We start from the raw sequence: 13,556 nt of genomic DNA on the forward strand, positions 1-13,556 counted from the left end.
TTTTGCACACAACCATAAAGTTTAGAAAGTATTATTGCCAGTTTTGACTTGGTAATTCCTTGATTCATAGACTAATTTCATAGTTTTCATCTTTAGTATGCATAGTTTTATTATTTGGCTGGTCATACAACTTCCTGTGCTTACTCTGAATATCAGTATTTATTTAACATGCTTTTAGCAGGTTTAGATGAACATTATAAATGTTGGCAGCTCATTTCTTGAGTAAATCTTAAAAAGCTCAAAGGGGGAGGGTTTCTTTAGTCATCTGAAAATTACAGGTAATCAGTTTGGGCTGTTCTCATCATTACTATGTGAATTCAATTCAGGGCTATAATTAGTTTTAGCTGCTCTCAATTAAAGCTTCTAAGTAAAGGGCCTTTCCCTACAACACACTAGGAGCTTCATATAGAGTAAATTTTACCTTTCCTTGAACAGGCAGCACACTGTTTAGTAAACTGTTTTTCAAATGAGGTGCTATCATTTCTGATATTAATTATGGTTATAATATGCACATCTCTCTGAAGATTATTTCTGTGAGAATCCCTTCAACTAGTTTTTGCCTGGGTCTGTGTGTGGCTAACGTGTCTGGTTTTCTGAATAAACTCGTCAATTCAGCTAAAAAAACCCCATCTATTTTGACTAGCTATGTTTTCCCTTCAAATAAACAACTTTTGTTGATTTATCTAAGTGTACTAGTGTTGGCACTGCCAATATCTATTTTAACCCTAGAAGTGATTAAGAAAACTCTAAAGATGATTTTGTAGGGTCATTTTTCTATACGGCAATTACTCTTTTGTCCTCTCACTTTTTCATAAATGAGAATCATATATCAATATATCTTGGAGTTTATTAAACAATCTCATTTTACCAAAAACCAGAAGCCTGACACATGATATAAATAACCAGCCCCCTTCTATGTTTTTACACATCACAACGTTTTTGCTGTAATAATGGAAGCTAGTTAATGTGAGCAAATAAAAACCAGACACACACCTTCCTACATTTTTCAGTTTTGCCATTAGAATTCTTCAAGAAGGTTTGGGAGTTTGCCCTCAGGCTACATTTATTACCACAGGGTTTTTTGTTTTTTTTTTTCCCCAGACCGTATCACTTTTCTATTGGCTCTGGGCCTATGAAACCCTTAAACAAAGAAAAATACTTACCAATTCTGCCTCCTGTTGACTGATGTCCCGTAGGTAGGGAATGGTTGCTAGCTCTGCCATTGCTTGATTAATCACCTGGGACTGCTCCTTTACTCTCTGCAGCTGGCTGAGGAGGCTGGCATATTGGAACTTCTCCATCACACCTGAGGATGCAGGAAAACTCCCCTAGTCTCAAAGTAAAAGAAATGTTTTAGAACAAAACCACGGAAATAGACCTCTCCCCAGGGCTGGAAGTCAGGGCTTGTGATAATGTATTTACATCTTTTGAAATAACGGAATCTAGTACAAATACATGTTTCCTTCTACCATTTTACAGAATTGTCTTATACCTCTTTTTCTAGTAGGTGAATATACATAAAAGGGAGTCCTTTGGAGAACTGTTGAGACGGATTTGCTGATTGTCTTGCATTAGGGAGCTAGGCTGAGGGGAAAAGAGGGGACTAAATTTGAATCTGCACTTCATTCACCCAGGAGTGATCCCACAGAGCTGTGTCTGCCTAGAAGGGGCAACTTTATCTATATCACCAAAGCATCATAAAAGGTAAGAGTTGCCTACTATCTTGTTTATCTGAAAGAAAATTTTTTAATGCAAGTTGAATCTTGACAAACGTTGTATAAGTTGAATTCTGTTTACCCCAATAGCTTACATGAGACCTCTAAGCTCTGCTTTTATTTCCAGTTCTTATTGGATAGCCTTGCACAGTCTCCTTTTCTTTTTGACTAGCTTCCCTCTGTCTACTGGGACCATTTCAACAACTAACATGTTCCATCTTGACACAGACTACTGTGTGCCTTTGTAAGGACTGCCAACTCCCATGGCATTTTGGGCTTTGTTAAGATGGGGCGCATTTAGAAAAAAGTGGCCCACCAAGGTGCCTGTTACTGCCATCCACAAAAGAGGAGACATTATCTTCTATAAAAATGTTTAATACAAATTGTAATGCTTGATAGGAGAGGCAACGTTAGTCATGAAATTTTTAAGTTTATCTTTAAGAAAAAGTACTTTTGATTTGGGGGTATATAAGGGTTAACATAAAAGCCTTGAGTTTCTGCTGCATTTAGAGGGTGATGAGAAATGGGAATTCAAAAGACGACTTAGTTTGGCAATTGCATTTTACATCCTGGTGCTCAGAAGAGAAGTGACCAAGTGCCCCTTTAGAGCAGGGGCCCCCTGGACTGCCTACACCAGAATCACTATGCTCGCTTGTGGACTTGGCAGTTAGCAAACTGAATACTGGGCTTCACCCAATCACTATCTCTTGTTACGTGGCCCTAGGAATACAAATTTCAGCTAGGTGCCTCCCCAAATATTCAGATATCTCAAACAGAAGTTTGAGACAAACCACCACCTTAAAGCTTAGTATCTGAGTAAAGGCTATTTTGGTTTGCGCATACTTATGAAACAGAATTTCTTCTAGAAATTAGAGAAGGCAGACATATAATTTCACTTTCTTAAGAGAATCTCCTCTAAGGAGAAAAACTGCTAGAAACTAACATTACTGAACTTCAACTTAAAATTAGAAAGCACTTCTTTTTGAAAGGCCACACTCATATTCTGACTGACAGCAACCTCTGGAAGCTGACATTTTCTCTAGAATCTTGGAAATAAAGAAAGGCTGGCACCATCGTGCTGTATCTGCTTTATTTGTCCCTAACACCTGCATATGCTGTTCAGTGAATGTCTTCTTACTCACACTAATTTGTTCTTTCTGATTAATCATTTATCTGAAAATCTATAAATCTATAAGATTGATGATTGCAAATGGTAGATATGGGGTTCCTTCCTGAATTGATGAAAAACCTAGCCTACCCATCAGTTTAAACATGTAGCTAAACAATGGCATTCTGTCAAACAGAGGAAAGCAAGTTGGAGGAGAAACGGTTTTCATTCTGAAGAAAAATTGCTTTCTTTGTCCTTCTTTAAAATAAACAATGGGGCTAGTTGTAGGAAAGTGGTGTAGTGACTCAACCCTAAAGAGCAGAAACAACTGCAGGCTGCTCAGGAACATAATCTATCAGTGTAATTTTCCAAAACATCAGGAAAATAAACATAGTGGAAGGCAACAGTTTTAGCCTGATTGTTGGATGCGTAACAAAACAGGAAGTGCTCTATTTGAATAAGATAACAGGGAAAGAATACAGTTGACTGCTAATAGTCACCCCTCCTCCCCCTGAAGCCAAATGCAGTTTTGGTTATCAGGAAACTGTAGATTAATATTTTACCTATCCAAGATAGGGGTTTTTGAAAGACAAAGTGAAAAAGAAATAAAATTGGTATCTAGTGTGGCAGAAATGTTTTAATGCTGTTGCTTTAAGGAAATAAAGAAAATAATAAAAAATAGGAATTAGCTTAAATATCTAATGCTAACAAAGACTAAATCTAAAGGCAGGTAGCCCTCCCAGTGAGACGTCAGGAATGATCAAAGGGCTCCTTAGCTGCTGGAGAGAGTGTAATAAAGTGGCCACGATTGAAGCTAAAACCTCACACAGGTACAATGAGGGCTAGGTAATAGCAAGTTCAAATGAAGGTTTCAGTCAGAGAATTGTCAAGATTTAATAGCAGTTACAAATAAATATTTGGCAAATAAGTGGCACTATATTATACTGCTGAAAAGCGGAGTCCAAATATTTGGAATATATTTCCATTTGGCATAAGATATAGAAACATTCATTGCAAAAAAGGGGTAGGAAACACTTATTATTGTTCATTTCAAATGTGCATATGTAAACATTTTTTATGCTTCACTTGGAAGAAATTAAAAGTAAAATTAATGAAGTATTAAAAACATGGTTAGTTAGGTCATTTTTTGGCAAGTCATCCTGTGAAGGCGGCTTCATGCATGGCAAGAGATTTGATTATTTTAACTCTTTAACATTTAGCCCAGAAAGCACAGTACATAAGGTTTGAAACTGACAGCAGCCAATAAAGTTAATGAATGGAAAAGTACAGTGGCATCCAGTAGCATGTGAAATAATTAGGACAAAAATCCAGAAAATGAAAAATACCATAGCAGCAGGGCTGCTGGCTGAATGGGGTTGACGTTCAGTAGGATTAGAAGTCACCAGCAAGGTTGTATCATATTGTAGATTATAACTCTTAAAATGCTAGAATCATCCTTGTTTGGCCATGTATTGTGTACCTAGTAGACTAATCTACAAAGATAAGGAAACCAGGGTCAGAAGTGTAAAGAGAATCATTGTCTGACACATAGAAACCTCTCTGAGACCAGGAAACGTATTTATCGACTGTATTCACCACCTCATAGCAAGAGTTGAAAATTCATGTTCTTTAGCAAGCTTTTTACAGTTAATTTTTGGAGTGTAATTTGTACATTATATGTTCATTTTAATTTTTTTTAATTCTTTATTTTTTTTTTTTGAGGCAGAGTCTTGCTCTGTTGCACAGGCTGGAGTGCAGTGGTGTGATCTCGGCCCACTGCAGACTCTGCCTCCCAGGTTCAAGCAATTCTCTTGCTTCAGCCTCCTGAATAGCTGGGACTACAGGCATGCGCCACCACATCTGACTATTTTTTGTGTGTGTTTATGTGTGTGTTTTTAATAGAGACAGAGTCTCACCATGTTGGTCAGGCTGGTCTCAAACTCCTGGCCTCAAGTGATCCACCCACCTCGGCCTCCCAAAGTGCTGGGATTACAGGCGTGAACCACTGCGCCCAGCCTATTTGTTCATTTTTTAAAAATTGAATCCAGCTATGGAATCATTCCTATGTTGTGTGTTATGCATGTTTTGCCTCTGGCAAGGATCATACCTTTAAATCAAAGAGATGTAATATGATTTAGTAAAAGAATATTGGCACAATATTCTGAAGCTCTGATTTTGAGCCCTAGCTGTGTGAACTTGAATATATCACTACTCTGAGCCACAGTTTCCTCATTGGTAAAATGAAGGTGACACAATGTCACCAAATTGTGAGGGTCAAATTAGAGAATGTGAGGGAAAAATGCTTTTTAAATTGCAGAGCACTATGCATGTGCTTCTCCTAAACCATAGTTCCAAAGTGGAAATTTCTGCATGCAGTCAGCACCTAGTTAATGACCAGGACTGCTCTGTCCTTTAAAAAAGATATGTTTGAGTAAAGAAAACTTCTTGACTATCAAATATTTCAAGGGTTTGGAAGCAAGAGTGTTTTGTTAGCTTTAGAAGAAAATTTTACTCACTTTATATTTAAAATGCTTTGGTTGAGAGTAAGTTGCTATGCTATCTCTTTATATGTAATTTGTGGAGAACAAACATATGTATCTTTTAGTTTAATGGAGAAAAATTGAAAATTAGGGCAGCCAAAAAATATTCCCTACGATATTATAATTTAGTGTATTATTGCCAAGTTAACTTTTTTCTAATTAGATATTAGGTAGGTATTATAAACCTAATATTTACAAAGTGACTAAATATTCAATATGTTTAGGGAACAGATCATGAGAATTCTTGGCATTGTTTAAGTATTGTTTAGAAATCTACATATTTATCATTATTTATGGGACAGTATAAATGTGATAATAAAACATTGTGTAACTGATTCTGGTCATGGTATTATGTCAAGGACTAGTATCATCTTTTGGGTCTCCTGCTGTTATGAATGCTGAAGTTTTAATGCATTGTATTTTCATATTCCAAGCCCATTTTCATTAAATAACTTTGTCCAAATGAATTAAACATCTCTGAACATATATGGTATGAGGCAAAGTATATTTCCTAGCCATTAGTTCCACTTTTTTTTTTTTTTTCCATTTTGGGTAGAATGGGGTCTCACTACGTTGTCCAGGCAGGTCTTGAATTTCTGGGCTCAAGCTGTCCTTCCACTTCTGCCTCCCTAAGTGCTGGGATTACAGGCATTTTTTTCCTAGCCATTAGGCCTTGATGAAAATGTGACATTCTACTAGGGTAAAGAGTTGTCTGTTTGAAACAGACAACAGAAATGTAAACTAAAGCCTTAGCCACTAGTATTAAGGATGACTGAAAAATCTAAAATTCTTTAAGATAAATGTGTTGCACAAGACACTGGTCACTCACTGTCTTCTAATGGAAGTGTGTTTGATATTGGCTCTGTTCTACCAAGACATGTGAGGCTGCTTGTCACATGAGCATGGTCACAGCCTGCTGTCAACAAGACTGCAGTCCTGAGTCCAGTTCATGGCTGGAAATGGCATCTCAAATCCTGCCTGAGTGAAGGGATCTGAGCAAATCACTGATCAAAGGAAAGTAAGCTAAGGAAAAAAAAATCAAAATTCACAGAACACGAGTGGAATCTTCATATTAGAAGAAAAATAGGTAATTTCAAACTACACAGCTTGGATAAAGAAAAAAAAAAGGTCTGTAAAACAGTCTCTTTGTCAAAGCAAACCAAAACCAATACAAATAATTAAAGCTAAAATTCTTCATACTTTACAAAGTGCTTCAAGAACATGGATTATGTACTTATGGTTCACAACAACTCTGTGAAGTGAGCCTAGCAGTTATCAGCCTATTTTATAAATGAGAAAAAAATAGTTCAGAGGTTAAGTGACTTGGCCTAGGGTTACTTGGCCAGAGCATGGCTTTGGGCAAAAGTCTTTGTCTACACGTATCACAAATTAGGGTAACAAATAATGACAATTCAATGCCTAAATATTCAAGTGAATGTCATTTGATATCTGACAAGAAAGAAAGAACACCTTGAAGGGTCTTAAAAACACTACAGAGGGCTCCTTGGGTTACAGTCAATGGTACCGTTTAGGAATAATTTCTAGTCACCAATTCATTATTTGCTTCATTAAGCTAGTTTACCTTTGCAGCCAATTTTATCAGTCCTCCCTTATGAAGCTGTGGCTGAGCAAATAATAAGAAACCTAGTACCTGATATTTAGATATATTTGTGATCCCTGGGCACTTTCAGGCTTACCTACTTCAATTTCATTAAAACTCTTTGAAACAATCTTCCAAAAACTGTTATTTCCCTAGCAAACATAGGAAAGTTGATGAAATTCCTTGCAGACAGCAAAGTGGTACTGAGGCTCAATATGAGAAGACTGAGTTATTAATTAGATGTTAAGAATCTCATTAATTATGGTTTTAAAGTCTCCTTTATAGTCACATAAAAGATTCATGTCTAAACAAATTTCCAAATGGCCAGAATACTCTTTAAAAGGTGATAAGAAAATGAGTTAAGAACACTGAAAAAGTGCATAATGCCCAGTAAGGCCCAACCTATGTTCACATTGTGAAATCGGAGCTGGCAACAGGTGATGTGGTCAGTTTCCTGACAAGTGACAAGGTAAGGCAGGCATTGCTTCAAAGAGCCAGGCCTGGCCAGGCATGGTGGCTTATGCCTGTAATCTCAGCACTTTGTGAGGCCAAGGCAGGTGGATCACTTGAGGCCAGGAGTTCAAGACCAGCCGGGCCAACATGGCAAAACCCTGTCTCTACTAAAAATACAAAAAAATTAGCTAGGCATGGTGGCACATGCTGTAATCCCAGCTACTCTGGAGGCTGAGGCAGGAGAATCATTTGAACCCTGGAGATGGAGGTTGCAATGAGCCAAGACCGCACCACTGCACTCCAACCCGGGTGACAGGGTGAGACTCTGCCTCAAAAAACAAAAAACAAAAAACAAACAAAAAACCCCAAAACCCAAAAAACTAAAAACTAAAAAACAAAGAGCTAGGCCACAGGCAGATCACATCCACGGCACCCGACACACTGGCTCTGCTAGGCTAGCCATGCACGGATGAGATGAAATAATGCTGCACGGTGATGGTTCTGGTTAGCAAAGCTTTCCCTGCTTGCATGGGCCTGATGATGAGGGTAATGATGTGTGTGGGTCTTTAGGATGGTGTTTTGTTATGGCAGCCTGAGCTGACTAAGGTAGAGATGGATTTCTTATTAATAGAAATATAGAGGAGATAATTGAAACATGGTTGTGGGGAAGGGGTAGCTTTGTGGTAGGAACATCAGTGAAAATGTGTTTTTATATTTGTAATACATGGAATCGCAAATCGTGCAAACAGATTAGGTGTTTTTTAGCTTTTCCAAAATGCTGAATAATGTTATTGAGCAGATAAACTGCTGAACAGATGTTAAGTAGCTGTTTGTGATGACCCTCTTAGCTTCCCTTTTAAGGTAAGAACATCACATCAATGATGTAACACAAAAGAGGGAACAGGAAGGAAATTCTTTAAAATTTCCAACTTACAAGCCTTTTGAAAAATATTAAAAGAGGAGAAATCTGCAGCCTTTATAGCCTGTTAATGAGAAGTTCTCTTTATATACTTTCAGTACAATGGCTTAAATTTTGTAAAATAGCAGTGTAATTCAGGTCTTATTTTGGGCTCTTTAAGACTGAAAAGTAGAAAAGGCATATTTTTCCTGGATCATAGAAAGAGATTAGATAATTTACCTTATGGCTATATAAAGATCAATTGCCAATGTTTAGAGAAGCATCCAATTCATCAGTGTGGTATGAAGGCACTATCTTGAAAAGCTCTGAATTCTTGTGTAGGTAATGAGATGGTTATATGCAATAGCTCAATAAGTGAAATAGAGAAAACATTGTGCTTGCTAAAATTTTCTTATTGATTTGAAATGAGAAATTCACTGCAATGTTGAATTAGATATTAGGAAGGCATAAAGAAAAGGTTCTTTAAAGAGACACTATCCTAATAAGTGCTTGAAATTGCAAAGTGTAGCATTATAGTATGTTTTAGAATAACAGAAATAAAATCATTAGCTAAAATTTGCTTGTTTTTGCAAATGAGATTTACTATGAACGTTTCCAAAATCCCCTAACACTTGCACTATTTGCCATGTAAGCCTTATATACTTCTAGAATTCTCTAATATTTGTACATTGGACAAATATAAAAGACTCATATACCTACATTCAGTTGGGTGCTTCTAATAAAATCCAATATTGGCAAGATTCGCTTCCCCATTGTCTCCATTTGCCTCACTGTATCTTCTCTGGTCAGACCGAAAGGTGTTTTATGCTCTAAAAATTGTAACAATAAACTTTTATACTATTTTCTCCAGACTTCCATTTCAAAATATTTTCTTTAGCAAGCTATAAAAGAATATCTCAATACTAATAGATACGAAATCTTTAGTATAGAAACTAGTCCCATCCCTAGACCACACGTATAACAAAGAAAGATCTATGGGGAGAAAGGCAGAGGAGATGCTGCCCTTTCGACACTATCATTTATTTATTTTGTTGTGTTTCTTGATTGAGAGATCTAAGAGACAGCCTATAACAATTCACCTATCTCTTCAGACTCTGTTTTTCCTGAGTTGTGAAAAAATGCGTCATAAATGTGTCTGATTCTTGTCTTGTTCCTTCTAGGTATTATTCAAGTGTGCAGATCCATTGACTTTGAATGTAGCTCAAAGTTCAGATAAGCCTCAGAGGATACAGTGCCAGACAAAACACAAATACTTAATTATGTGGTTAGAGCTGCAGGAATAAATTTAACCTGGTCATGAATTCAGCCCATAAGTTTGACATTTCAACTCCATGTGAATATTTTCTTGAGTTTTGAAAGTTTCAACTCGGATTACTGAACACCATTTAACTGTAATACTCTCCAGGAGATCTAAACTCTTGGCTAATTACATAAGAAAAGGGGGGAAGAGACATTAATACAACAACAGAGAATACAAGTAATTTAAGATTGTCATTGGCTATATTTTTGATTTCATATAGTAGTTTTATTGCATAATTTTCTTCTACCTCTGCTAATTGATAATGATGAAAACTAGTATTCTTTAAGCACTGTATGATTGATTAGGCATTGATGACTGCGGTGGGTGGGGTAAGATGATTAGATGATTAGAGTGAAGGGGGTGGGCATTCCAGGATTGTGTGTGTTCTTGGGGAAAGATTTCCTGGAACCAGAATTCCAGGTATTGTTAACTAACCCACAAAGAAGATTAGAAGGAGTTAATTTTAACTCAAACATTTTTTGGGGCCCAAAACTCATCACAGGCTACTATATGCTAGACCTTGTAGGTTCAGATGATTTACCTGTGAATATCGGCAGCTTCCTGCTTGATATTTTTTCCAAAAATTTTCCATCTTCTTTGTTTTTGAACCCAAGAGTCAAGAGATATTGTTGGGGAGGAAAAGATGACCAGTCAACTGTCTGAGGCAACATGTGGAGTGCTTGAAGATCTGAAATATGACAGAAAAAGAACTAAGAGGCTTTGTTATGGTTTTAATATTTTTAGGGTTTTTCCCCCCAGATTTCAGGAATTGTACTTGGAAAAAATGATAACTATAAACGTGAAAGGTATGAAGTAATATTATGTGTATCAAAAGGTCAAACAGATAACATAACAAAATCATATTTCATTATACTTTTCTTAGTAATCTAAGCATACACAAAGCATAACAATAAAATATGGCTAGATCACATGGTCATCTTTCCTCATCTTCAGAATAATAGACATTCAGGACCAGCTTGCAGGCTTATTATTTTTAGCTGTGACTCTTTACAAGAGACTTCGATTTTTCTTTTTTTTTAGATGGAGTCTTGCTCTTGTCGCCCAGGCTGGAATGTAATGGCTCAATTTTGGCTCACTGCAACCTCCACCTCCTGGGTTCAAGCGATTCTCCTGCTTTAGCCTCCTGAGTAGCTGGGATTACAGGTGCCCGCCACCACGCCCAGCTAATTTTTGTATTTTTAGTAGAGACGGGATTTCACCATGTTGGCCAGGCTAGTCTCAAACTCCTGACCTCAGGTGATCTACCTGCCTCGGCCTCCCAAAATGCTGAGATTACAGGCATGAGCCACTGCGCTCGGCTGAGAATTTGATTTTTCTCTTCCTAGCTTAAGATGTAAGGAAATAATGTTACTTATAAAAAAAAAAAAGGAAGGAGAAAAATTACAAGTGAGAATTAAAATATAAAGCTAATTAATTTAGTTACCATCCTTCATCTAGCCATAGGAGGAAATTTAAAATGATAAATGTACTGACTATTGTAATTAGACTTGGAAATAATTCGTGTCATGAAAATGGTTCTAAAACAGACTCAATTCTTAATGACTGTAAGAGCTAATATTTACTGAGTACTTATTTTCTTTCTGCCCCTGTTCTAAGAGTTTTGTGTGCACTGTTCTTTGAATTCCACATAATAACTTCACAAGGTTGGTGCTATTGTCCTCACTTTATGGATAAGAGGTTGAGGGACACAGATGGGAAGTAACTTGCCCAACAGCACAGCTCCAAAGCAGGCAAAGCCGGATTCACAACCAGGTAGTCTGACTCCAGACACCACAGGCACAGCCACTGCACCCTTCTTCAAGATCACTTGGCACTAAGTTACTTTTGGGGTAGGGATAGAGGCCCACCTTACAGATGATAAGACTGGTGCTTGAAGAAGTTACAAACATGCCCAAGATCACGAATTGAGCAAACAGAGGGACCAGAATTGAAAGCCCAAGTACAAAGGCTAACCTCTTGGGGACCTGGAGGCAAGATTCACTTAATTCATTTCCATTTTGAGTAACAAGGCTTTGGTTTATTAAAATAGATTTCTCAAACAAAGGATGATGAACAGAGAGGTTTAATAAGCCCTCTTCGTTTAACACTGCCAGAAAGGGGGAAAGGCAAAATCCCAAATATCATTGAATGATGGTTTAGTTAAAGGTAAAATATTAACGTAGACTCAGAACTCAAATGGTAATTGTTCAAATATAGCCTTCACTATTTGTCTGTAATACTTCTTTTAAAAATAAAATAGTATACCACGAGTATTTTTTTAAACACCATCCCCCTTTTTAAGCCTCAGAACCTTTTGTCCAAACTAAAATTTTCTGACAAGCCCAATATTAAAAGCCAATAAAAAGTAGGGATGTTCTGTTTGAATCCTGGCACACTGATTACCCATCCTCACTACTGAACTCTGTTCTATACCCTACTCATAGATGCCACCTCGAGCTTCTCCACAGAACCTCAGTTTTTCAAAACACTGTTTGGAAAACACTGCAGTAAGTTATTTGTCACAGTTTGGTTAAGTAAACAGTGTATGTCTGTCAAATTGAGAGTTAAAATATATGCTGATTATTGAAATAATTAAAATATCACAAAATACCTTTTAAACCCAAACACAGAGCAAAAACATCTTAATCCCAAACATATGTTAGTTTTTCTTTGGTGACTTAGGATCAAGGTCACCCCTTACTGTTAATGAGGGCTAATATTCATCTGGCGCTTCTTCTGTGCCACACACATTATCAGGGTTATCTTTTTCAATCATGGAGTGGGAAGCAGGGCATATTATCAGGCCCACCTTACAGATGATAAAGCTGGAGCTTCCAGAGGTTCCAAAGTTGCCCAAGATCACACACTGAGCATAGGGATCAGAATTGAAAATCAGGCAGCTGGATGCCAAAGTACAAAGGCTTACCACTCAAAACTATCCTTGTGACAGTCTAGGGTCATGGTTATAAAAATCGACGGGAAACATGCCATAGGAATGCCAGTAAACACTCTCTATCTAGAAAAGTATAGCAAATGCTCAAGAGTTCCCAAACTAACAGAGTGACTTTTAGGCATCTTAACATACAGATTGCAAGTATTAGATGCTTCTTCTTCTTTTCTTTTTCTTTTTTTTGAGATGGAGTCTTGCTCTGTCTACCCAGGCTGGAGTGCAATGGCACTATCTTGGCTCATTGCAAACTCCGCCTCCTGGGTTCAAGCAATTCTCCTGCCTCAGCCTCCCGAGTAGCTAGGATTACAGGCACCCGCCACCACACCCAGCTAATTTTGTATTTTTAGTAGAGATGGGGTTTCTCCAAGTTGGTCAAGCTGGTCTTGAACTCCTGACCTCAGGTGATCCGCCCACCTCAGCCTCCCAAAGTGTTGGGATTACAGGCGTGAGCCACTGCACCTAGCCTTAGATGCTTCTTTAGTTGGTGGTTGTGTTACAAAATGCCTCTTTTTAAAAGGATGGCTCATTTTTATAAACAAGGTAAAAATGTGATTTCTGCTTTTCAATTTCAAAAGTGCAGGAAGTTTCTTTGCTTTTGAAATCTGCAGCTGATCATCACAGACTCACCTCTCTTTGCAAGCGAATACTATTTTGCTGAAATATTAGCAAGGGGAGAGCTTACTAGTTTTACTAAAGTTACCAATAACTGGATTGTATGAAAAGGCAGCTGAGTAACCTCGAGATTTGGCATTTTCTGGTGCAGCACTATTGCCAAAACCAGCCTGATGTTTGAGGACCCTCTTATGTAGATAGATAGCATAAAGACTTTGAATGGTTTACCTCTTCTTGTCCTTAAATATTTGATAGATAAATAGGAGAGCAATACTATTATTGGCAGTGATTAGACGGAATAGAAATGAATATCAGTACTATACTATGGCTAATTTATTATAAAACATGCTTGCAAAAAT

General features: G+C 37.4%; 1 protein-coding gene across 1 annotated transcript in view; it reads right to left on the reverse strand.

Annotated features, from left to right (window-relative positions):
* The window catches only part of SPATA16 (spermatogenesis associated 16), a 212,957-nt gene that overhangs the window by 25,798 nt on the left and 173,603 nt on the right, over positions 1-13,556 (reverse strand). The window contains exons 7-9 of the mRNA XM_055110879.1: positions 10,177-10,323; positions 9,035-9,144; positions 1,164-1,328 (exon numbers count right to left, since the gene is read on the reverse strand). Of these exons, the coding sequence (XP_054966854.1) occupies positions 1,164-1,328; positions 9,035-9,144; positions 10,177-10,323 (422 nt within the window). The remainder of the gene's footprint in view (positions 1-1,163; positions 1,329-9,034; positions 9,145-10,176; positions 10,324-13,556) is intronic.

This window comes from Pan paniscus, chromosome 2 (assembly GCF_029289425.2).
Source record: "Pan paniscus chromosome 2, NHGRI_mPanPan1-v2.0_pri, whole genome shotgun sequence".
NCBI classification, from domain to species: domain Eukaryota; kingdom Metazoa; phylum Chordata; class Mammalia; order Primates; family Hominidae; genus Pan; species Pan paniscus.